Source organism: Pleurodeles waltl, chromosome 7 (assembly GCF_031143425.1).
Source record: "Pleurodeles waltl isolate 20211129_DDA chromosome 7, aPleWal1.hap1.20221129, whole genome shotgun sequence".
Taxonomy (NCBI): domain Eukaryota; kingdom Metazoa; phylum Chordata; class Amphibia; order Caudata; family Salamandridae; genus Pleurodeles; species Pleurodeles waltl.
In genome coordinates this window covers 647,784,579-647,810,737 of record NC_090446.1, presented here as the reverse complement: position 1 = coordinate 647,810,737, position 26,159 = coordinate 647,784,579, and the positions used below count along the sequence as shown (strand labels likewise).

Below are 26,159 nucleotides of genomic sequence, written 5' to 3'. Positions count from 1 at the left end.
ACTAAAAATAATAGGAAACCCTCAATTCTCATCTGATGTTTACCATGAAAAAACGGGTGATGGACAGCAGGAATATCACCTGCAGATCGCAACAGTGATCCCACAATAACAAATACCATCTGTTTTGTTGGTCATTTGAGGAGCATTGCTAACTTCATTAGAAGAAGAGACCCACTCATGTCCAGTGCCAAGAAAGCATTAAGGGGCCTTTGCTTTTACACAAACTTAAGGGTGGCTGGCTAATATCTATCCCATCATAATGTTTAACAATAGTTCTGTGGTTCACCCTGCGTCGAGTTCGGTATGGTTACTTTAACAGCTAACTGAACAAAAGCAGAATTAATATAAACTAATCCACCCCACGGAAACAGAATGGTTGAGCACAGACGAGGGTCTAAGAAACAGGCAGAGTGCTAAAACAGGAAGTTTAGGATAACTATGGGGTAAATCCTATCTGAGGAAATTAATGAGAAAATAAACTGGAAAGTTTCCCACTGGAAGTACTCACAGTCACAATGCAAGTTGGGTAAGCTGATGTTCAGAGTCACATCTATTTTACCCCCACTGTTTTTGTCTGGGTCGTCTACATAGAGCTCATTAACTCTGGAATAGAAGAGCAGAATATGATTGTTTAGGAAAGTTATATTGACAAAATACTGGTATATAAAACCTCAATAAATAACTGGTACGGTAGGATTTAAAAGAACCCATAATTGCTGAAGACCAGCATGAAACAATAAAATAGGAAACAATTACTGAAGATTAACTATTAAATGCTACTGTAACTCAATAGCCTGCAGCCAGATACAATACTAACACCCACTCTAGATCTGGGGCCGTGGGTTTCACTGTAAACCAGAACCAGTTTTTCAGTATTTCCACATTCAATTAATATAAATGGGATTAAACTACTAATGTGAAAAAAACCTGTGACAGATTACCATAGTTAACCATGGTTTGAATCTTTGTTTTATGCAACTAAATAACTTCTGTTTTAGATTTGATAATTCTGAAATAGGACTTGTAGATCACCCATTTTGTTATAATTGACTCCGTGAATAAGTTGATACAGTTATTCAGTGGAGTTAATTTACATTATCTTATTTTAAAACAAAGCAGTGGGTTCTGTGAAATCTGCACAATACACATTACAACCCCCCCCCCCCCCCCCCATCTCTTCATGCCCTGTTGGGCCATATATTAAAGCAACTGTATAAGCAATCTTACAACATATATACTCCAATCCATTACTCATTGCGTAGTTTTGTCACGGTCTATGTACACAAGATACAAATGTTGGGAGAAATTAGAGTTTCTAGCTAGGTTCTGCCTCCATTGTGCCAAAAGGCCATCAGTCACAAGGATGCATATTGTACGTTCGGTAACCAAATCAGCACTGTGGTTGGCTGCGATTTCCACTGAATGAAAAAACAGTCATTTTTGTACACTACTTTCCCTGTTTCCTAGGGCTTTGGTGGAAGCAGTAATCCGTTCACAAGTGCACTACTATGAAGCACTCTAGGACGACTTTAATACCTAATACACAGATTCCAAAGGGCCCAGGATACACAGGGACATGGCATTACAGCAGATAGGAAGTATAATGCCTGGCTCCCATTGAAAAGAAGAGTACAATAATATATTTTACAAAGAATTGGTATGAAGGACTGAGGGTCACATGAATGGTTATACAATATTTTAGTCACAATATAGAACCCATTTGTTGTTGGTACAATAATCATTTTAGGAATTCTGTCATTCTCTAATATGATTTTACTTTGTGACTAATGCTCATTTACTGCTGGGATTTGAACAACAATGTCTGAGAGAAGACTTTTTTCCCCTCATGATCTTCTCATAGAGGTCATGGAAGGCGCTCCAGAAGCTAAAATGAGAGGATATTTTCTATAAGTTCACAATATCTTCTTCAGCCATGCGAGGAGAAAGTTTGATATTCCGAGTACAACATGTACTTCAAACATGCGCAGCCTGTCAGTTGATTCCCCAGTGTTTTACTACAGCTTCAGCACAGAGTTCTAAAGAGTAATGAGCGTGCTAAGCTTCTGCATTCCAGACAAAAGCGAGGAGCTCCTAAACACTATTTTGTTGGATTAGAAACTCTTGAATTAGCAGCCTTTCCCAAGAAAGCAGGCTGAAGCAAATCGGCACTGAGATGTGAATGTAGGTATGAAACCAGTCGGTTAAAATGTGAGGGGTGATATGCTTTTAAGTAATTGAAAGCATAAAGTAGATTAAAGGAGCTAAAATAGTTAAAGAAGGAGACCTCTAACTGAGAAGTAATGGTCTCTTTGTACACCCTACCAATTTTCCCAGTTGCTTAACAGATCGTTAATTTTAAAATAGTAAACATTTGGGAGACAAACTTTGTGCAGAGTGGGCTCGTTGCATGTGCCTTAGAGGCAACTCTTGCTATGCGCTTAGTGCACGCTGGTAGTTGAGCGCCAGCAGAGTAATGCACACGATGACTAGACGTAGGCTCAATGGCCAATGTCCACAATGCATGGCCTGAGTCCATGTGCAGTGGTGACTGGCTGTCAGCAGAGGGTTGAGCACAAGGCCTGGCCATGATGCTAGGCCCAGAGGCCAACCTCTGCTGTGCATATCATAAGGGCAATTTAAAATGGGATTAATAAAACATAGCCAAAGGTTAAAGTGATGTTATAGTTAGATGTTGGAAAGAAAGGACCATGTTAATGTTACAGATCCAAAAAACACTAATATACCAGTTATAGCGTAGTGAACTAACTAAAACTTGCACCCTCTAAGATGTAATGCTCATGACCTTACATATTAAATCACTCGTGACATGTTAAACATAATCACGGACATCATCACTCGTGACATCCCAGTAAAAGCCTCGAGCCAGACCCTCCAATCTGCATGTTTCACTGAAATTGATGAGGAAGATATTTGAGAAACTGTATAAAATGTGTCCTCATTTTAGCTTTAAAGAGCACTAACCAAAATGTCTATGACAAAATGAACCCCCTCATTTCTAAAGAAAATGCATTTAGTTTTACAGCTTTGATTCCCTCAATACTGTGTTCATGTGTGCTGCATGTCTCTCATAAATACAGAAATGCAGCACTTTGGTTCATCAAAACGCTGTGGTAAGCTGCAATACAACGCCATATGTCAGAGTACTGTAATGGCTGCCACAACATACTGTCCATTTTGTGGAAAGTCAATTAAGATTGACTAGTACCTTTTAAATTGGCCATTCACAGTATATCTGGACACCGAGAGTCCAGATATAATTAATTTTTAGCTACAGCATGCCCAACTGAGCCCCTCTTTAAACACTAATTATTTAAAAGGGCTGAACAGATTTACACCAAATCACAAAAATAAAGTTTTAACTTTCTGGCAAATTATGTCCTTATGTTCAGCCATTCTTACTGTATCGAGCAGCAACTTTTCTGATGGAAATTAACATGGGAAATCACACTTTTGGGACTTCCACTTTTTCTAGGCCCATGTTTGAAAGAGTAGTTAAGCTTTTTATGAAAGCGCAAAAGTGGATTAACTTTTTCCTTTATTGAAAGATCCGTGCAGATTAGTCAAAGCTTGCCAAAATATTAGCAAAGCAAACCAAAAAAATGCTCTTCCTATGGAACATTTGACCTAACTTTAACTTAGTAATGGCATGCACCACTGTTTGTCTCTACAATCATGGTAGATGTGTACGTAGGCAATGGGATATGTTTCACAGGGATATGTGTTCTCAAAATCATGTGAATTAAAATCAGTCTGTTAAATTTACCACTCTGATCTGGTTTATCAAGTGGGAAATTGTGGAGCGTTTCCTCACTCTCACAGGCTGTGGAAAGCGTACCATTCTCATATGAAACAATGACCTTTCTTTAGCAATCAGCACCACTCATGGGAGAGGATTAATAAAGTAGTATAGGAGGGCTAAATGGTGCTGGCTGGTGGCACCCTGTAGGTGACAAATGCTGCCACCTACTTTTTGTGCAAGACTCACCGATACTTGGATGGTTTTATTTTTCCCCCCTAACGAAACGACATTCCCCCCCATGTTTGTCAACTGGAGACAAAGAACATTACTTCACATTCTTCCTAATATCCGTAACTGCAGCCCACACTTGAGCAATGTTTACATTTCTCCAATAAACAGTGTGCAGATGTGTAATAAAGCACTCCCTAGTTACATCAGTAATGCAGTGGCTCATCCACGAAGCACCCCGAGTCATGAAAGGCACAGTCACATCAGTCGCCAATTGAACACTGCCTCGTCAGCCTTCCCTCCTCTAGCTCCTCGGTTGCTGCCCTTGGCTCTTCTCATTGAATATTCACATACCACACCCCTGGCAGCGCGAAGTCCGTCAGGACGCGTTCAAAAAAGAAATCAGACAGATTGTGACTCCAAGAAACATTCCTGTGACGTTTGGCAAGTTGACACATTCGACCTAATTTTTTGAAGCTCGGCTCCAAGGCAATGTTTATCAATGTTTATCAACACCATGTTGTGTGGAAACAGTACAGAAAGGAATAAAAGAGGTAAACGTAAAAACGTACACCTTTTACCAACCCAAATTCACAGCTGGGAAGAGTACCCTCCTTTGTAATTCAGTTGGTAAAAAAAAGTTCAATAATACTATTCCAGTGTTTTTTTTTTTAAAATGTATATGTATTTAGCATTACACCAGAAAGCAAATGCGGTTAGAGGGTCAGTCTCTCTCTCTCTCTTCCTCCCCCCTTCCTCCCCCCCACCCCCCAGCAGCGACTACAAAAATAGATCCAACATTTACTGTCTTTGCTTGCTGAAGTTACAGAGGCATGGCCTGTTGGTCACTGGAGTAACAGGATACAATATTACTATGATTTATGGAACAGGGCACCCTACAGTCTAAGATGAGTAAAGGAGGGCAGTTAATCCTTGTGGGAGTACCACTTGAAATATTAATCTACTGTTCCTGGGTCTCATGAGTGCTCACCCACCAGTTAGCATTCACCTTAATGACAACAAAGCCTCCATAATGGAAGCTCGTACTGGCTGGTAGGGATCCAGGGAGAATACCTCAGTCACGATCCTCAATCAGCATAAATCACTCAATATCACCTCCACCCAACAGCACCAAGATACTTTTGTAAACTGAACTGCATACATCTTTCCATGCAATAAGACTAAATAGGAATACAACAATACAGACTATGTAAGAATACAGCTGTATAATCAATAGGAACAGGTTTTTTTTTTTGTTTAAATAACTCCGATCTATAAATTCTTTCAGCTTGCTAACTGAAAAAATGAGTCATGTGGACTGTTCAAACCTCTTGATGTCCCAAACATATTACATGGTCTCTGTACTACATTTAAGATAGCAGATCATGGTAGGCCCCGTTAGGAATTACTGGCAGAGCTTTTACAAACCAATCCCTGGGATATGGGGAATTAACTTGATGTCATTTGAAATGGACTTTCAATTCTATAAAGTGCTGGACCCAACAGAGTGTACGTTGCGGCGGCATTGCTGAAACTAGTGACGTATGTTAACTAGCATAGTGAGGTAAATGTGAAATTAAGCCTTTCAGGCACAATGTGGAGACGGAGTACTCTACTGGACTTTGAAGGGAAAGGCCAACGTGCATTGCTGATTCTAGTTGGAGTTCTAGCGTGTAACGGACACTCGCACAGAGTATTTGCTGCCCTCTTCCAGACAATGAGCATTAGATTCGCATGGGCCCTGTGGAACAGGGGGCAACATGCCTGGCCAGAAAAACCGAGCAACATCTGTTCACTTTTACACTGTAAAAAGGACATTGGTCGCATATCCTTCTGTGAGATGGGGGAATAACATTCTTCCGGCTAATTCTGACAAAGGAAATCCTTATAAAACAACTGAAGGAGGGCCCTACATGAAGCCTTTATTGAATCTCACAAAACAGGTCTAGGGTTGAGTTTCTGACCCATATAAGGCTTCATGCACATACCGTACGTAGCAGCCGCTGGACTGTCATTCAGGGCATCGGGCTGGCAGTGGTGCTGGTACACCAAAAAGGGTGCCTTAAACGGAGTCTTGTGTACTCCTTAAGTATTCCTTAGGCTGAAATCAGGCCAAATCAAGAGCGCCATATGGTGTAGCCACACAGACTATCTCATTACAATGTTAGGTGTTAGATATGCACATTGAGGGAGGTACATGAGGATTTGCTATGAGAGTGAGAGGTAGTCTCATGCACATTATGACTGTTAATCTCTATTAAGTAGTAGAATGAGAGGGTGTCAGGCGAAGTTTTATTAATTTGTTTGTGGGGTTAAAACATGAAAAGGGTAGGTCTGAGGATCAGGTTGCAGGCTGTCAATTCATTTCAAAGTCTAGACCACGATGGCAACAAGAGTTAAAGGATCCGTGGAGATCGGTTAATCATGCTGTCAAATATTATACTTTTTTCCTGTATAGACAATTAATAGTATTTTAGGCTTGACCACATTTTTCTAAAGGCTGCCATAACCAGCATCTTTGAAATGTGTATTTGGGATCATTTGTTTATTACATTAGCAGTTATTACGCAGAGACTGACTTCTGAATAATAACATCGGAGACTTGATACTGATCCGTTACTTTGGCATAAAAAGAGCCCATTGTTGAACCATCAAAGAAAAACATTCAGAATATATAAATTCTTTAGTGTTGTGGGATACAATAAAGACTGTGGTTTGTGGTGTAATCATCGGTATTGCTACCTAGGCTATAAAAAATTGAATGCTTATGACATGCCTATCACCAGCACAGAGGTCAGTCTGTCTGATGAGCTTAGAATATGAAAGTATTAGTAAAGAATCAGATTTATGGGCTGAAGGACAACAAGCTTGTTTCGTATTGAAGGGGACAAGAGCCAGCAAACTGCCTGTGAATTATTTTAAGACACAGATGGTGCAATACTAAATAGCAGTAAGGATATTGTTGATAGCCTGAATGACTTTTGACACTATGCAGTTTAGAGACCGAGCATGGTGTCTTGACAAGTTCTAGATAGGCTCAATCTGCTGTCTCTAAAGGACAAACAGGGAGATGGAGATTATTGATGCTATCAACTCCCTCCCTAATGATAAGGATCCTGGGCTGGATGGTCTTCCTAACCTTGTTTATAAGTTTGCTTTCAGAACAATTAACAGGATTGTTGACTCCGTGCTTGTTTTCGTTATTTGGCAGGGGTTTAGCTCTGGTACTTGTATGATGACATCTGTTTTATATATCTGGAAGGAAAGAAATGAGTTGCGTTGCTAGAGCTGTGTCCCACCTCGCTACTTAAGAGTGCAAGATTTATGCCACAATCTTGGTCAACAGGCTCTTCCCACTGCTTCCATCCATTGTTTTTACTGCATAAACCGGTTTTATGAGGGGAGGCTCAGTGGCAATACTAGATTTGCGGCTGATGTCATCACTCAAGCCAAGAAGAAGGGGCTACTGACCCCCGCTTTAACATTCGATGCAGAAAAGCACTGGGCAGTGTGTCATGGACTTTCCTATATGCTACTTTACTTGACGCAAAAATAGGGGATATTTTTTAAAGCGACCATGGCACTTTATAAGATGTCTCTGGCAAACCTTGAAACAAATAGATTTGCTCAGATGTCTTTAATCTCAGAAGAGGCATACATCACAGCTTTCCTCTGCCACCACTTCCATTTTTAATTGTTTGGAAGCACTTCTGATGGTCTTGCACCAAGACAACAGTTTCTTTGTACGCAAACATGTGTAGGCTTGCTTCATATACAGATGAAATCATCTTATCTGTCTCCTAGGTTGATGCTCACGCCCAGCAATAAAGGATATCACTGCTGATTATGCTGTGGTATTGGGATTGTGTCTGAAAGTGTCCTAATCTGAATGGATTCCTTTCAAAAAGTGCAGTAAAGAATACAAGCCTTAAATAACAGTCAGGCCAACTTGCATATCGTGGGCTCTTTTTCTAGTAAAATCACACAACAATTCAGCTGAACTCAGATGACTGTTGAAAAAGGTGTTGGATATTGTTGGCTCGTGGTCGCCAAAAGGTCTTAACATGGTGGAGCAAGTTGGAAGCTAAGAAAATAATTCACACCATTTCCTTCATTTCACAACGGTTACGCTTCCCCAAAGACTTTCAGTTACTTTCTTTAAGGCCAGTGACCATCCCATTAACAATGCATTTGGACAGGTAAGAAACCTTGGCTGATCCTTCCAAAAAGGAGTTTAAATTTAGAAGGTAGGGCCAGACTGGCAAACTTCTCAAAGTATCATACTTTACTGCTAGCAAGTAAGGGGATGCGGCGGCTGGATAAAACAGGCCCAGACATATACAGTAAGTACATTGTTGCTTGATATCGAGACGGAAGAGATTTGGCTATCTCCCCTGTTATCTTCGCCTGTAGCATCTAAGAAACGAATATCACGAATGCTACTGGTAAACACTGATACAGATAGGGCACTGATGTCCTCCGATAGATGAAAGCGTATAAATATTTATTCAGCTGCTATGCCTTTATGGCAAAACCACTAAAGAAAAATTAAAAATCAATTTTGACCTTGGTGGTACAGAATAGGAGGGCCTTATCACTGAAGGTGGCTTATGCAATGGTGCTTGCTGTGTCTGTTCTACATCTCGAATCAAGGTATCACGTAAGCAACATGGACTTTCATGACTTTCTAAAATTGAAAACCGCCAACCTGACATTCTACAGTTACACTGGTTGGTGTCTTTATGCATGCTCAGACGGGGTTATCTGTGTCCGATATACATTTAACAGCTATTCCACTGGTTCTTTGTCCACTTTAAGCAATCAAGAAAAACAATAAATGGACTGTCACACCTTACCTGACAGGCTTTATGCCCAGGGGTGATGCGGTGCGGGTGAAGGGTTCTACTTTTGAATTCAAGGAAACAGATTGGAAATCAAAATAGTCATTAAGAGCTGAACGCTGGGTACACTGGAACCCTGTATTTAGTCCCTTCACATGCGCAGCCAGTCAGTGGGGAGCCTAGATTTCGAGGTGGATACGCCATTCGAACAAGCTAAGTCTTCTATGGCCACTTCATTCTTTTATAGTCTTTTTCTGGCTATTTGTATTTTCTTCGTTGTGTATATGTTATTGGTGGTGTTTGAGCTGATTTCGATTTAATAAAATGGGTTTGATATTTTGAAATTTTGAACACTTTTCCACTGTAACAACTGCACTTAAGAGAATTCTATTTTCCTGTGCTTGACACAACTACGCCTGAACTAGGCCTTGACTGCCTTCCCTTAGGTCACACTAGGGCACACCGATATGCAGTTAGGTGGTTAGTGTTAGAATGGTGGCATTAGATGACGCTGTATAGTTCTGCATTATGATCTGCCCATTCATTTTCTTTGATACATAGGATGAATTTACTTATATAAGCTGTAAAATCTGGAGGTGAGCCAGTCCTCGACTGTAGAAGCAAAACCCTTGTTGAATCATCTTCTGTTTTTGATGCAGAATATTTTGGTTGACATCATGTCTTTTACTGGTCCATACTTTTCCTAATTTCCTATATTGATTTATTGTGCATTCTGTCTATTATTTTTGCCTCCTGTACTACACTTTGAATTAGTTCAAACTCTTTTGATTTGTATTTTGTTACGGACTCCTGAAAATGTATTGGTTTGAAATGCCACCGAGCGATCTTGTATTTGGGTGCTGCTTAAGGACCCCACTGCCTCTTACATGCTTGAGGTTTAACATCGTCTCAATCGAGCAAAGACTTCACCTGATAAAATAGCATCAACAGTGGGGACATTTCAGAAACACCGTGGCTCAGGATCTGGACTGAATTATTTACTCCGATGTTTTTACACCGTTCTCGGGTGGGAGATTAGAATACTGTTGCATATTTTGCATGGGATTATACTATACTGCCCTGCTCTGGTTTTGCAATACTGCGATTTTAATATTGTAGCTGATTTACTTTCTCATCATACATTTTCTCTTCCTTTATGGCTCTATTGTTTTAATCCGTGTGTTCCATACTATTCTGATGGTTTGCAATACCTGTAACTGTACTCAATTGAGTGTGAAAATCATAATAAAGAAAACTGGACTTAAAAAAAATATGCTGTATTTTTGCAGCATCCTCAATAATTCAATCAGATGCTTTGGAGCTAGTTTCAGAACTTCAAGAGAATGTCTTAGATTGGATTTTATTACGCCCCAGGAACACTCCAGCTTTACAAGTTTAACTTAGTTCGTTAATAGGATGTGTTTGTCGGAAATAAACTTTGTTCCACATGAAAATGCTCCGAATTCTGTGCGTCACTGTATCATGCGATGACAATGATTCGTTTCAGGAGAAGTTAGTATAGTACTGTATATTTAGGGTAATTGCGTAACATGTGTCATGTGAACAAGAGGAGTGCAGCTAATAGATGGTAATAAGAGACCAAATCTTTTACTTTATCAGCACCACTTTACTCTCTTGCATTTCAGATATCCAGTATTTTCCAATGGGAAGTACAGACAAGTACCGGTAAGAAGGATTAAATAAGTAACGGATTTTGACATTTGCCATCCCACAGAAACCAGTGCTGTGCTTGAGGAAGGATACTCCTTTCATGAAATTAGCAAAGGGGCTGTACTGCCATTTGATAAAGTTTGTTTTGACCAATGACTTTGTGTTTCACCACTGCGCATATTAGTTGCTCAATGTTCACCAGTAGCACATGGTATGTTTTGTTCAGTTTAGCCGCCTATGGGCTTTGACATTGCATTAGTCATTACATTCTGTATTCTGCCTATTGGCTTTGACATGGCATTAGCCATTACTTTCTGTATTCAGTTGAGCCGCCTATGGGCTTTGACATTGCATTAGTCATTACATTCTGTATTCTGCCTATTGGCTTTGACATGCTGTATCCAGTCTAGCCGCCTATTGGCTTTGACATTGCATTCCTATTGGCTTTGACATGATGTATTCAGTTTAGCTGCCTATTGACTTTGACATGCTATTAGATATTCTGCCTATTGGCTTTGACATGATATCATATATTCAGCTCCGCTGCCTATTGGCTTTGACATGATATTATATATTGCATTTTGTATTCAGCTCAGCTGCCTATGGGATTTGACATGATATAAGACATTGCATTTTGTATTCAGCTTAGATGCTTATTGGCTTTGACATGACACTAGACATTGCATTTGATATTTAGGTTAGCTGCCTATTGCCTTTAACATGACATTGCATTTGATATCTAGGTTAGCTGCCTATTGCCTTTAACGTGGAGTTAGACATTGCAGTTGAGAATCCAAGCTGTATTTTTCCAAGCTGTGTTTTTGCACCAGAGAACCAAGATGTTTTTCTCACAGTAGACTAGACATGATAAGAGAGAGTACATGGGTGTTGTTTTTTCTTCGCTTGAGCTTGGGAACAGGAGTAGTCTTGGAGACCTGGCCAGTCTCCAAAAGGCTTGCTCAGTTTCCCAGGTCTGAGAGGAGGGGGCACACCTTTGTAACGAATGTAACAGGCTGCAGAGAGTCAGATTCGAATCTGCCGGACCTCGTGCTGGAGCTTGGCGCAGGCTGCCAGCAATCCCGTGTGGGTAGATGAATCTCTCTCTCGCGGCTGACAGGGGTCATCAGCTTGCAGACCTTAGAAAGATGAAGCTGTAGATAGTTCCCACACGGTGAAGTATTTGTTTTGCTTTGCATTCAATATCTTATAAATATAACCTGCTGTGTATATTGCAAACTGATATATTTTGTTTGATTAACGCGGACTTGAAAGCTACTAATTTGTCATTCATAAATATTGTGGTTGGGGAAGAATTAACAACAATAAAAGTCTTCTTTGACCTCAGAAGTGCATTTCTGTTGTGTTATGTTAGTGCTTAGAAACTAGATAAGAGGAAAGCACTACAGGGGCTCAAAAAACAAAATAGCACCAAAAACCTACTGAGAACAACCAAGCCTGTAACTGAGTCATTCCTCTGGCAGAGCATCTGCTAGAAAAGAAATCACAGGGTATTAGTAATGTAGCCCATGTCAACCGTATCCACAGCACAAACGGGGCGCTACAAGGATGAGCACACCAACATCCTAGCCCCTTCCAAGAACTGGGATAGTCATTGCAGGGCCCTCGCCCTAGGAAATGAGTCTGACCGCACCGCCCACCCAGCAGTCTCCAAGATACCAGCGGCTTTCTCCCCAGGTAGCCCTGAACAGGCACCCAAGCAGAGTGTAGCGATCATTCATAAGAAGATTTCACAACAGAAAGTGGATATTTCAGAAGCTTAGAATTATTTTGTTCCTCACAGCCTGCAGCTACGTTAGATGCCTCGGCCAGACACCTACATTGGGTCACTGAAAGTGTAACGTGAACTGAACAGTGGTTTATCCTAACCCCAACAATGCGGCCTGCAGAGACATAAGCCAGAGTGAGGCCTGTAGGTTAACACAGCACTTTGCTTATAGGCATTCAGGAATACCTTTGTTGTGTTATGTTAAGCTAAAACTGATAGTGGGTCATAACTCAGGTACACTAGGCATCTTGTTGTCACTGTCCTCCAAATTAAATGCTCCAATTCATTTGCATTGAAGACTTGACAAGTCATTTATTTAAGATTTCGTTTTCTCTAATATAAATTGGTGGGGCATCTGCTCTGCCGGAACTGTGGTCCTTCTATCCCATTCAGATGTGGGGAAGCCTCCAGATTTCCGATAGTGGAGTCTAAGATGTCTGTCATCGGAAATACTTCACCCAGTGGCCCTTCTGGCGCTGGGATGCCGGTCCCAGTGGCACAGCATTCATCACTGATTTTTCTCTGCTGGGAACTGCTATGAGGGGAAGACTGGCCAGCCAATTAAATTGAGGAATGTTCCTCACTGGCAGGGAGAAAAATCCCTATGCAACAGGGTCACTCATTTCACTTTTCAGGGGGATGAGGGGTTCTGAACAGCAAAGGGTAAAGCCCAGCGGGACTTGTCAATGTCTCTGCCCTCTCAGCACTCAGCTGTGATTAATATGCATTTGCCTATACAGCTGATGCCCTTTGGCCAAAGAGATACCCACTTAGCAGGTGGTGACCTCAGAAGAGGGGCATGGGTTTGTGGCCATAAGTAAGAGTCTTCCTCACCTTGGGGAAACCGGGTGGGCCAGTCATGTCTTTCAGTGGTACGCACTTAACAAATCTTATAATGCAGGCCAAAACAACCAACTCCTCAGTGGATGATGTTCACCCCTACATGCTTAAAGGGTCCCACATACCACTGTTAGTGGTACTGAGTGGTGTTTTTCAACAACCCTGCGACCTCTGAGATAAGTAGCACTTTGGCCAGGACAACTTCAATATTTACACCCATACAGTGAATGTAAAGGTAACAAAACATTTATAGAGTCATCCTCAGCCAGCTGTTCTTCTGCGAGAACATCATTGCTAAACTCCATAAGGAAGTTACTGTAGCACAAGAACCACTATACAGGAGACTGTTTTTCCAATAAAACGCTGAAGTGTCCAAACTTTGCTAGGACTGCATGCGCAGACAGTGTTTGAGGAAGCAGAGCAGAACTTTGTACATGATCTCGCAGAATTATGCCCGCTCACTAGCCTTTTCTAAGACCAGTCGTAACACTTTTTGACAAAATGGGATGTTGGAACCAGCATAGGTGGTCTGTGATTCATGGTGGCACCAAGCTGCAACATTTCCACAGTACTATTGGTTTTGGTACATCCTTAGAGCCTCTGCTCCAGGGTGGTTCATCCTCAGGATGCTACTGATAAGCATCTGCACAAAGAGAAAGCAAAAGAGGGTGTGTCTGTCTGTCAAGAAAGTATTCACGATACCTGGTCCCGTTTGTCATTCCCTAGAAAACAGCTCAGTGAGTCAACTCATTCAGGCCTGGACAAGCTCCAGGTTGTCATTTTCCTCGAGTGTCTGTAAAGGCACAGAAAACGTGTTTTTTCAAGAACTGAATGCACCCCAGCCGAAGCCCATTAAGCCACTGCCATTTATGTGGAAGGTTTACTAGTAACGGTGGCTGTTGTGGGCCACCTTGGTCAAGACCTCATGGTAATCAGCTCACATCTAGCAACAGCATAACCACCTCCTCTGGAAATTCTGACACATTCCACGAAATACCAGTCTCGGTCTTCCAGATCAGAGGGCTGTGGTTATGATCCCTGCATTCCCACCACAATCCAATAAACTTACCAAAGAATCACCCCCAACCTTTGGATCAGAGTACCTTGGTCTACACAATTCGATCCCTTTACTTCCTAGGATTCCTGAGATTTCTCATGATTCAGGAACGATTTCTGGGACTGTGCAGTACGATATCTTTCCTATTGGTTTCACTATGGCATTTGTCCCTTTTAGATTATCCTGCTCACGGTTCATCAGCCTACAAACAATCTTAGCAGCTTGCAAGACAATCTCAGAGACTGAAGAGTGATGCAGCAGCTCTTATTATGAATGTTTTTCTCTACCTGTTCCATCAGAATGTCAAACCTTCATCAGAATGGACCTACTTGTTTCTTTACGTGGACCTAACTATTCAAACTTATTAACCCTCGTGCACCTAAGTTTCTGAACTCACATGCAGCTTTTCTATAAAAGGTGTTGGAGCACTGTGTGGAGATAGTGCTCAAATTGCCTCACAATCAACTTGAGCATCTTGACGTAGACATTTTATGATACGTATTAAGTACCAGAATGGAGTCATTCTCACACTAAGGCCTATAAAGCCTGCAGTATTCTCTTCTATTAACAGCTCCATCACACAAGCCAACTCAAACAGAACAAGGAACGTGGCTGACAGTGCTGGCAGGTACAATGGGGTAGAAAAGTTTGGTTAACTGGGCATCAAGCAGTTCCATTTTCTTGACTTTATCATTCTTTTTTCTCCACTTGCTCTGTACTGAGCTTATTTCTCTCAAAGTAAGTCATTCAGGACTAAAACATGTTCTTTCTCTACCATGAACTTCGACTTTTAGATCTGGTGGAGTGCCATGGAATGAAGAACGCACACAAGCACAAAGTGGGTTCCAGTTTCCAGGCTTTGAAACATAAGAAAAATGTTATCGGACCGGCAGGGCTAGTGACTTAAAAAAATCTGCCCAACGTAACTAATGCACTCAACCCTTGAACTGGTTTCATTTTTTTTTTTTTTTTTTTTTTTTAACATTAGCAGTACCACAAACACAAGAAACTTTGGACGACCATGATACCAGCAGACAGAAAACCTGAAATTGTAGATATTGTGGTGGCCTGCAAGGATACCACCATGCAAAGTACAGAAGAAAAGCCCTAAAAGTTATAAAAAAATAAAAATAAAAAAAAATTACAATCTATAAAATAGCACCTCTGAATAACATGTGTAACTTAAAATGTTAAGCTGTGGTATCTTGTGTAGCACCAACCTTTGCTACGAGACCCTGCAGTCAGTGCCTAATTTGGGCTAGTGGTTTGTGGGACTCTACACCTGCACTTAATTGTCAACATCGCCATTTATGACGGTCTGCCACATGGTGGCGCTGTTTGTGTAATTCAGACATGAGCACAACAACTGTTTATTCATTCAATAGACGTTAAAAATGACTAATCCCAACCCCAAAGCTATTCCTATGGTTTTCGGGGCCTGCAATAGTCAGAACTGCAACCCTTGTAGGAATATGATGGTTAATAGCTATGTTGATAATGGCTTGGCAGCGCTGACAGCGGCAAAGGGCAAGCACCCTGGCACTTATTTTTTGGCATGGATTGCTGACATGATGGGTCTATACAATTTAGACTTTTCTGAAGCCCTGGCGGGAGATAAAGAGTTCGGCTCACTCTATACTTTAAAGTAAAGAGCGGTTAATTTATTTATATTCACTGTAGCTTATTTTAGGTACTTTAGATCACTTCCAGGATCTGGAGATGGATAGGGGTAAGAGCTGTGAATATCCTGCCATTTGCATACAAGAAAACTAAGTATTTCTCACTTTCCATTGCACTACATTGGACCTTTAGGCATGCTAGGGTTCCTCAAGATTTTGGGGCGAGAAACAGCAGGATCGGATATAATGTGGTATTTTCCAGTTGGACACCTATTTATAAGTGCTTTTCCCTCTGCCTGCATGTTGCCTGTAAGAGCACTTCAAGGTCCTGGAGAAAGAGAACGAAGAGTGGGTACAGTACATTATTTTCCAACGGGACTCACATTTGTTATCAGCTCTGTGCAGAGTGTGCAAACATGTCAGCTTAGAGCACATGGATGTCAATACACGAGCATGGCAGGAGTAGCGGAGGTGACATCACATACCCTTTGAACTTAACAACATCACAAGAAAGGACGTCATTACCTTTAACCTTGAATATTCCCAAAATGGGAGCTTAAACCTAATGGCAGGACAATAATCGACATTGCTGAAGCACAATAGGAATGGTATGATTAATATAAACACAAACAAATGTCTCTTTTCAGTACCGCCAACATTACGGTGCTGACATGATCTTTGAAAGTGGTGGGGCGAATTTCTTGCACTGAACTATAGGGAACGAGTGAAGCATGGGAGCCCGACCTTTTCTATGGGTATTTGGGGCTTTCCCCTGGATTAAACTTTGGAAAAAATATGAGTCAAATAATGTGTTTTTTAAAAGCACAATTTTCACATACATTTTCTAAAATACTTACGCTCTGAAGGGGCCCTAATTAAATATTCAAGTCCCTTATGGACTACCCATTTCAAAATTTGCTATGCGGGCCACCATATGTCAGCAAAAAGGCTTCACTCTGCCAGGCCCAGCATTTTGCCATTGGTGCCCCATACTAAATATTACATACAACATGCCAGTGCTAGAATTCTGCAATTAAGACCATCCATTTATCATGGTTGACCCATATGTCAAAAAATAACTCCAAAATGTTAGGGCCAGCGTTTTGTCATTGCTGCCTCTGCCCATAGTGCATGGTGGTCCTCCTTTATGCCAAGAATTACCTCCAATGTACTAGTGCCAGCAATTCCTAAGGGTGACCAAAAGCCAATAATTACATCCTGTATGCAAGTAGCAGTTTTTAAGATGAAAGTCCATTATGCCAGGAATTACCTCCAGTGTGTCAGTATTTTCCCAAAGGTGCCTGCCTTACCTCCAATTTCCGTTGCCTCCAGTACGCCAGTATTTCACCAGAGGTGCCTCTATAGGAGAGAATTACCTTCCGTATGCCAAGGCCACCAGCAGACTCGCAGCAAAAAAAAAAAAAAAAAAAATCTCACTCATGATCACTTACACTCACTGTGTCATCTTCATTCTCACTCACTCAGACTCACCCATTAATTTTCACTCACTTTTACATTGTCACTTACTTTTGCACTCCCCTTGTTTCACTCATTTGCACTCATTCACTTACTCATTACTTTTCTGATTTACTCCTTTCTCACTCACACCTACTTGCACTCACTCATTTTCAATCCCTTATTTTCACTCGCTTGGAATTATTGTTTCTCATTCATTTACACCCACACGGTTTTAAGCAGCATCATCAAGTATGACTCATTCATACTTTCTCACTCACAATCAATTGCAGTCACACATACTCATTCTTACTTATGCTCACTAACTCATTTATCTCACTCACAGATACACTTACTGATGCTCATGCCTATTGTAATTCACTCCAAAACTCATCACACATATTCTTATTTACCTTCAGTCACACAATCTCTTACTTGCAGTCACTCTCTCAAGCTCACTCATTTTCATTCAGTCACTCGCTTACACTGACAATCTTGCTCATTCACACCCATTGGCCGACTCTCTAAATATTCACATATAGACATGCTTTCACATACATAAGTTCTCTCACACAGAAACACTCACCCACATGTATGTACACAACATATATTTAAAAACAGCTGCCAGTACCTCAGCTGCCAGTAAAGTTCTTGGTCCACCCCCTGGTGCTTAATTTTTTTAATGAAAGTACTAGTGAATAATACAATAATATGCAGGTGCCAAGGATTGTTCCATGGATGGTAGTTCCCATCTCTGCCACTATTCCCAGCCGCTACCATCACTAGTGCCCCCGATGTTACATCGGAAAATGTGTAAAACTAAATTCAAGCTAGCAAATGAAATGAGAAACCCCAACATCTCCAAAGGGGACGCGAGAGAGACAAGATTCTTCACTGTGAGAAATGCTGCCAAACGGAACTTTCCATGGCGCAGTTTTCACTTAAATTTGCTAAAAAGTCATTGAGTTTAGAAGGGCATTCTGGAACTATTCAAATACACTGATAGCGAGATTAGGCAAGAGCTAGGGTGTGTCCAGAGCGGTTTCGTGGTTTTTTTTTTCGCTTGAGTTTAGAACCTTGTCAGTCTAGTTCACGTAATTATGTAATTAAATGATCCAAAATGACTTTAAAACACACTGACTGGGAGACCAGTATATAGGGAGAGTGCCCAGCAGTAGAAAAATGACACCCTATCATGGCTGGCAGCATTTGGCAGTAATTGGGCACTAGTTTAGTAGGCAACACAGTAAATACACTTTTATCAATACTAACTCCAAATAAAGGAATGACAAATGTTTGTACCAACTAGGAAGGGACGCAGTACTTACTATATCTCAACAACTTACCCTGAGTTCATGGGTAGTTCTTAGAGATCATTGTGTTCACCTACCTTGTAAACTTTGCCTCTCCTTGATTATTCTCATTTGGATCATGCACCAACAATGTCTGGCTTCCCCCGCACTGGAGATTTAGTAGGTTGAGAGGGGTGTTATTTATGTAAAGAGCCTCTAAAATGTTAGGGTTTTATTCTGTCCTAGATTGTGTATTGAGTGATACCTCTGCATAATTTTCGTTGTAGTTTTGTTCATGGCAATCATTAAATAAAATGTATACGTGATTTCCACCTTGGAAGAACGACTGGTGCTTGTAAATATTATTCATTATCTCAGGAGGTGCATCTTTTTTGGGTGTAGACTAAAGGGGACATAAAATGCCATGTCGGGAAGATATGGCAAGATAAATTTTCCCCAAACCATCTTTCGAAGCACTTTCCTGAGAGCTAGTAACAATGGGAGAAGCTGATCTATTGCAGTGAAGGTCGGGCGACTTCTACTGTAGGAAAAATCTACCTATTTCGAGAGCAGGCCACATAAAAAAAAAAATAACTAAATGAGCTATTAAAGGACATGTAGTTGAAAGCAGCAACATATTTAACAGCATGGACGATCACACTAAAGCATCATATCTACAAAAAAAAACACCTGGACAGGATCCCAAAGACTCTTGGGTTAAAGTGCAATGTTCTGTTGACTTAAACAATTACACAAGCGTTTTTTTTTTAAATAATTTCATAGAAACAATTGTCAAACAGAACTATGCTGTGACGTTTGGCTGGGATCTATCAGTTCAGTAGAAGCTCTTAACAATCACGCAGACGCTTAAAATTAACGCAAATAAAACAGGAAAGCCATTTATTGAATCAGAAAGTGTACCTGGGAAGAGCGCGTAAAATCAAATGCTTGTGTATCAACACTTTCTCACTCTGCACAGAAAAAAGTTTTATCAGAAGGCCACCAATAAAAGGCACAACATAATGCAATTGTGTACAGTAGTCTGTACTGTTCCTGCTCACTCACTCACCTGCTTAATTGGTGGTGGATCTACGAAGATCCTGCCGGGGAGGGTGCACTGTCTCAGGACATGCAGAGCTAGAATGTTTGACAGTGAGGCCCTGGCATGATTAAAAAAAAAAGAGCAAATCTACAAGCAAAATGCCTGTTATCGACTAGGGGTGGCAGAACTATTAATTTAATATGAATAACGAGAAGTTGACAATACATTTAAGGTTTTGGGTTAAATAGATTTATCATTGTGTTTCTCATAGGTTGTCCACATTTTTCGTGGTTAAATAAACCTCAAATAAAAAAATAATGCTGCTGAGCTACGCTTTTAGGACATCTCTTGTGTGACCATCCTTTTTAGGGTCCAGCACGCAAAGCTTTCTGTCCCTGGTGTAATCGCTCAGTGGGCTTTTAACCACACACTGTCACGCCCATCAGTTTGATTGGTACGTGGGCTTGCCTTTTAAAATTTGCTTGATTTAATTAGTGAAAGGCATGCATACGTCATGCCTTTTCCGGTGTTTAGCCCGCCTCGAGCGCACCGGCCAACTACTGAAAACATACAAGGCTCCATGTCTTTTGCATGTTTTTTTTATTTCCTATGCAGCGCGATCTCGCTGGGCAGTAGTCGAGCGCTTTGCAGGACATCGACCCCGTTTCATGGATAACTGCACTTTTGCCGGTTACATGGATAATTGCACTTTCGGCAATACGTTTCACTGCGAGCGAACTTCAGTTTCCTTTTGTGTGTCTGCTTTGCGCTCATGGCGGCCATCGGCTCGATTATGTGAAACTGTTTTACTTTTCATTTTATGCAACAAGAAAAGTCTAGTTAGGAGTTTACAGCGCTAATAGCTTTAACTTGAGCAAACAAGAGACCCATTGCATTACAAACGCTTGTTCCTATTTGAGATTTGAACATAAACTGACAGGGCTTGTTAGTGGTTACAGTGTACCGGGCTGGTGCGGGACATGCAGCTGGGACTGCTCGATACGTCAGAGTGTGGAAGTAGGAGTTTTGGGTAATATGAAAAATAAAAGCACAGAATTTAAAATGTAATCCGTCCCTCCTTGTCACCCAGCTGGGAGCTGTAAAGGTAAGCAGGCTATAGCAGATGCAACTGCTGCACATGCGCAGGGAAATGCAGCTTTTGTTCCCCCAGTACTATATTTCCAGGGCAGGTGCAGCAGGGTAAGGATGGAAAGCCACTGATGCCACTCTTTTCCATCGTTTAAATTAAACGGAAAGAAACTATGCATGCGACTTTGTGCATTAATTGCTTCAGCCTAACCAACTTGAGTTGACGTGGAGAGGCCAGCACTACAGCTTGTATGTGTTCTCCTTTCAGAGACAGATGAGGAGGAATTTTGGATTCTGAGATGTTGCTCACCGCAGCACATCCACTGAGCCGATACTAGCAGTTTTTTTTCTACATTTACAGGCTCCACTACCTCAGAGAGGCTCGAAGACGAATCCACGTATCACAGCCAACTCTTACCTTCTTCATTGCGCTACCAATTTGACTCTTTCTTCTTGTCCTACCACAGATCAGAAAACTGCAAAGGCGCAGTTCGAAGGCCGTAAATGTGAGTTTTTAATTGTGCATGTGTCCATGGCAGCCAGGCCCTGAATAGGAAAGGAGCAGCCCTCGGGTGGTACCGTTGAGATGGTATCCAAAGTGTATATACATTGCTGGAATTCACACAGCCCAACTCCAACAAAAGAAAAATGCAGTAAAAAATGATTGTAGGTCGACCATTTGCAGCGCAAACAGCAAAGGCTACCGTGCAGCTCTAAAAAAGTGTTGGTGTCTTCATATAAATGAATCCCTGTGGTGCAGAAAATAAGGAGGTCAGGACCGTAATCCCCGCACTTTTGGAACTGATTCTGCCACCTCTGAGACCCGGGATCACAACAGCAGAGTCAGGGGTCTCAAGAAGCACGTCAGGGGTCGCAGCCGAGACTCCCTGGCAACCCCTAAATGACATCCATGTTGGAGCACCTCCTGGTTCTGCAGCAAGAAAAGGAGGAATTCTACCATTAGGGAGAAGAGGGGGAGGGGTGGCTGAACACAGAGCATAAGAGGAGGAGGTGGGGCGGGTCACTTCACCTGCAGAGGGTCCACTCTATACAGCTTTCCTAAAATCATATATCATCAACATGCACCCAAACGTGCCACTTTGTAACTTCTTACAGCCTCCCATGCTACCTTGCCATACATACACACTCACACTAACTGAACACCACTTTATGTGAACACAGCCTGTGAGAGCACGGAAGCCGTAATCTACAGCAAGGGGTATTTGCATGCACCCTGTAATAATGACCAAACTATCGCCACCTAATACACAAGACATCTGCTGACCCTCCAAGTAAGAGGATAATTAGGCAAGAACAGGACTAAGGGCCTGATTACGTCCTTGGTGGAGGGAATTACTCCGTCCCAAACGTGACAGATATCCAATCCGCCGTTTTTCAAGTTCCATAGGATATAATGGAACTTGTAATACGGCAGACGGGATATCCGTCACATTTGATACAGCGTAATCCCCTCCGCCAAACTCATAATGAGGCCCTAAATCGTTCAGACTTGGTCCAAGTCTATTAATAAAACGTGCACGCAACAAAATTCTAAAGTTATCAACCTCCAGGGTTTATTAAAAAAGAGTTTTACAGAAACCAAAAAGTAGTTAATTAATCTAAATAATTAGCATAATCATAAGTATCTGAATAGATCTGAGAATAAATGGACACAGAATCTGTCTCTAAAGAGAAGACCAAATGATCTCTCTCCAGCCCTCACAGTTCTGTAGCTAAAACTAAAATGAATAAAAACCCTGGCTGTTCCCCCAAAAAGTATGTTTTAAAAAAAAAATTAAACAAACAAAGCACACACTTTCATAGCCTGCTTTACGTAAATGTGCAGTTACTGAATGTTACTTACACAGCACCAATCACATTATTGTTTTAAAATAACACATACTTACATTGGCTAACAGGGCACATTATCTGGTGCAGAAGGAAAATCATGCGTAATATATTAATGAAAGAATCAACATACAAACAACGACCTGTGTGGAGCCAGCATGCTGCGTGAGGCGGCTGCTCCGTTAATTAAACAATTATTACCCGATATGTGACCACGGGGACCCTTGGTGCTAGTCTCTGCACATATAAAGACCCCTGTCCCCTCGCAGGGCAATAAAGGCTCATAGGAGAGCACCTTTAAATACACGAGTTCAGGATGTCCGCTGTACAAATACCTCCTGTATTTAATTTGGGCTAAAGGGTAGCTTCATATATAAGAATCTATGCCCTATCCAAGGAACAACTGACAATTAACTTGCTTTTTAGTTCACCAGTGGGTGGATTTGTGGTCATGGAGGGCACGTGACAAATGTTTCCAGGTTCAAATCTACACATTATAGTTTAAGAAATGCCTCTGCGATGCCTGTTGCCATCTAATGCTGTTAGACTTTAAGCAAGCTGCTGCTCAGTAACAAGACGTACACAGAGTTCCTGAAGTGTGCCACAGTCTACGACAGAACGTAGAAGCCACGCAACAACAAATGCCAGAGGAACAAAGACTAAGAATGAACATGAACTGAATACCACCAAACACTGACACCTCAGCCTCAGAAGAAACGCACGCAGGGGCGGGCAGAAGCACTCTGTGCGCATCCGGCCTACCTGTCCCTCTAGCAGGTTGTAATCAAGCAGGAAACGCTACATGTTTCATCTTAAATGTGGAAGTCAAAGGGGTGAGTGGCCATCTATAGGGCTCTGAACCCAGGGCTTGCGCTGCAATCATCCAATCAGAAAACTGTTACAGTTTGCTGCACCTGCACCTCGGTAGGGCGATTACACTTCCTTGCTGGACATGGCAAGTAGGCCTGAGAATTTTCGTCCTGAAAACGATTTGGGCCATAGCACGAAGGTGCCTAGATTTTTTTTTTTTAGGCCTGCTTTGGATTTCTGAGGTGTGCCTAAATAGGCTAGTTTAGTGCTATATAACGCACAATACTGTGAAATGTAATTTACAAACACTATGCCTATAGGACTCTAAAACGGCTCAAACTACACAGGCCGAGTACCAGAAGACCATCGATATTCACAGCTCGTAGGTATAGCAAAATATGACCGTATAAAGCACCAGGTTTGAACAAAGGTAAAGCTGCTTCTGCGTTTGCTGATGTGTAAGGGCTGAACTGGTGCAATTCAACTCATTGAGTGATCATCAGTTTCAGCTGACATAGTCCACGTCACCAACCCTTACCTAGGGAAAAGGAAAATACTACATCTACTATTCATGGATCTCCTGAATGTTCTGCTACATCTGCTCCAGGCGATGGAGCACGTTGCCCGTTTCATGTGCCCAAGTTATGCAATTCGACAGAATCATGTTGAGTATAAACTTTATTCTGGAATTGACGGTGCAGGCATTTCGGAGTGGGTTTGGCACAGGTGTGATCTCCTCTCACAGCAGCCCTTAGATAATTCTGATAAAGTGAGAATGCACCACTCTACTACAGGAACATTCATATAAGTTCAACTATGGCCTCCACATTGCCGCCACGTATGTCTAGAACACAGGGACTAATAATTAAAATGCTCCTGATACGAGACCATGAGGCAGAGGCAGTAAGATACATCATCGTACATCTGGCCACCACACCTCACTGTAGATCAGCAGCTCTGAAGTGGCTTCTCTATCATTCACAAGGTCTGGGTGTGGGGCATTTTAGTATATAGAGTTTCAAAGTATGCCCATAACCCCTTAATGTAATCATCCAAACCACCACCTGCTGCTCTGTGAATCACAGCTCCTTGTTAGGCATTTGCCGGCAGTGAGAACATTCCAACAAAATCAAGTTGAACAAATATTGATATGCCTGATGTAATTCTTAGCCTGTAATAAGCAGTGGACATAAGCTATATGCACTGGAATCACGGCCTGCAAATTAAAATGCAGCAATAAAAATGACCTAACACTTCTTAAGACATCTAAACTGGGCAGTACATTCTCGGTGAGTCAGGAGGAGGCATGTGTCGAAATAACAAATACTTGCACTGACGCCAAGATCTCATTCCTAAGATTTGAGGACTTCAAAAAGCGAGCCAAAAACTGGGAAGGCCAACCTTTAACACAAAACTGGGATGCCACTTAGGCATCATCAATTTTATTATAACATTTTTTGCAGACCAACGTCACATTTCCCAGAGAGAGAAATTGGTGTTGGTATTATAATGCTCTTAATAAGCAAGTTATAAATGTTTACCAATGAACAATGCTCAATTTAAGTTCATATTTCGATTAGCTAGTATCATCTTAATGAATTGTAGGTGTCACACTATTACTACATATGAAACACACCACCATCATCTTGGAAGATAAAAAAAAGCACATGCTTGCACAGGAAAACAAGGGGAATAACACAAGGAATGTGAATCTAGGAAACTGAAGGCAAACATGGAACCAGCTTTCATCAATAGCAGCTGCAAAACGGGTATAAAAAAATGGAAAAGGCATGGCGTACACATAGCCAAGTAAGATGATCAAGTGCATACCAGCATAGAAGAGGAGGGGTGGGCAAGAACAGGTAGTGATAAACATGGAAAGGTAGGCCTTGGAGATCCTCACTTGTCATTAGTGTCTGTACAAGTAGCCACATAAACTGAAGTTGCCAATGGTCAAAAGAATAAGGCTAATTTGAGCAAATATTACTGCTTCGGTAGTGATGGGTTTGGAGTTCAGAGGAAATAGGACACCTAAAGTGTATAAAGTTTAAAAGTCAACATTTGAACGCATTCAAGTTGGAGTGGAGACTGCTACATTTGTCCACAAATGTATGGAAGATTAACAATGAACAGTTTCCAAAAATAATCCATAAAAAGGTAACTCAGAAGACTACTGTGGCCCATTTATAAGGATATATAAGTGAGCAAATACGTTTAAGTGTGCAGTGAATTTTTTTTTGTCCAAATTGGCTAAGTGGAAATATATGAAAATGTGCATTTCAAAGCAACTGAGGCAGCCCAAAATAAATATTTGCATAGTTTGCTCACTAATCTGTAATTCTTCGCCCAGAATCCAACAGCCCCGTCAGGTGGGGTTGCCACTTGAGTGTCAGTGACTGACCTCCATAATGTAATCCCACACTGAACACAAGATCAATTACATTTCAAGAGGAGAAACAGTGACTTTTTACAGGTTTAGCACAGCCGCGATTCACAATGCAGTAAGCAGGGAAAGTCTGAGCACTTTAAAGCTGACAACACCCAGTGCAGGGGAGAGAATGTTTAACCAAAATCCAAAAAGTAGCACAAACCATATTGTATCTCTTTGCACCATGATGACATTACAGGAAAAAATAAAAATGAGTGGGTTGATACATTGCCCCATGATGTAGGGGCTGAAGAAAATGTGAATTACAAAAGCAGACCAATGAAAGAAGAGAACTGACTGAAACCCCCTACATTAAGTATAATATTTGTGTAATTTTAGTCGGATCAAAAAGGTGCTGCCTAATTAGTCATGTATAATAATAATTAAAAGAGA

The 26,159-nt window shown here is 41.3% G+C and overlaps 1 protein-coding gene across 2 annotated transcripts in view; it reads right to left on the bottom strand.

Annotated features, from left to right (window-relative positions):
* Positions 1-26,159, bottom strand: part of ERGIC1 (endoplasmic reticulum-golgi intermediate compartment 1) — a 270,638-nt gene that overhangs the window by 76,562 nt on the left and 167,917 nt on the right. For both annotated transcript variants that reach the window (XM_069244648.1, XM_069244649.1), the window contains exon 4: positions 509-603. In XM_069244648.1, coding sequence (XP_069100749.1) covers positions 509-603 — 95 coding nt within the window. The remainder of the gene's footprint in view (positions 1-508; positions 604-26,159) is intronic.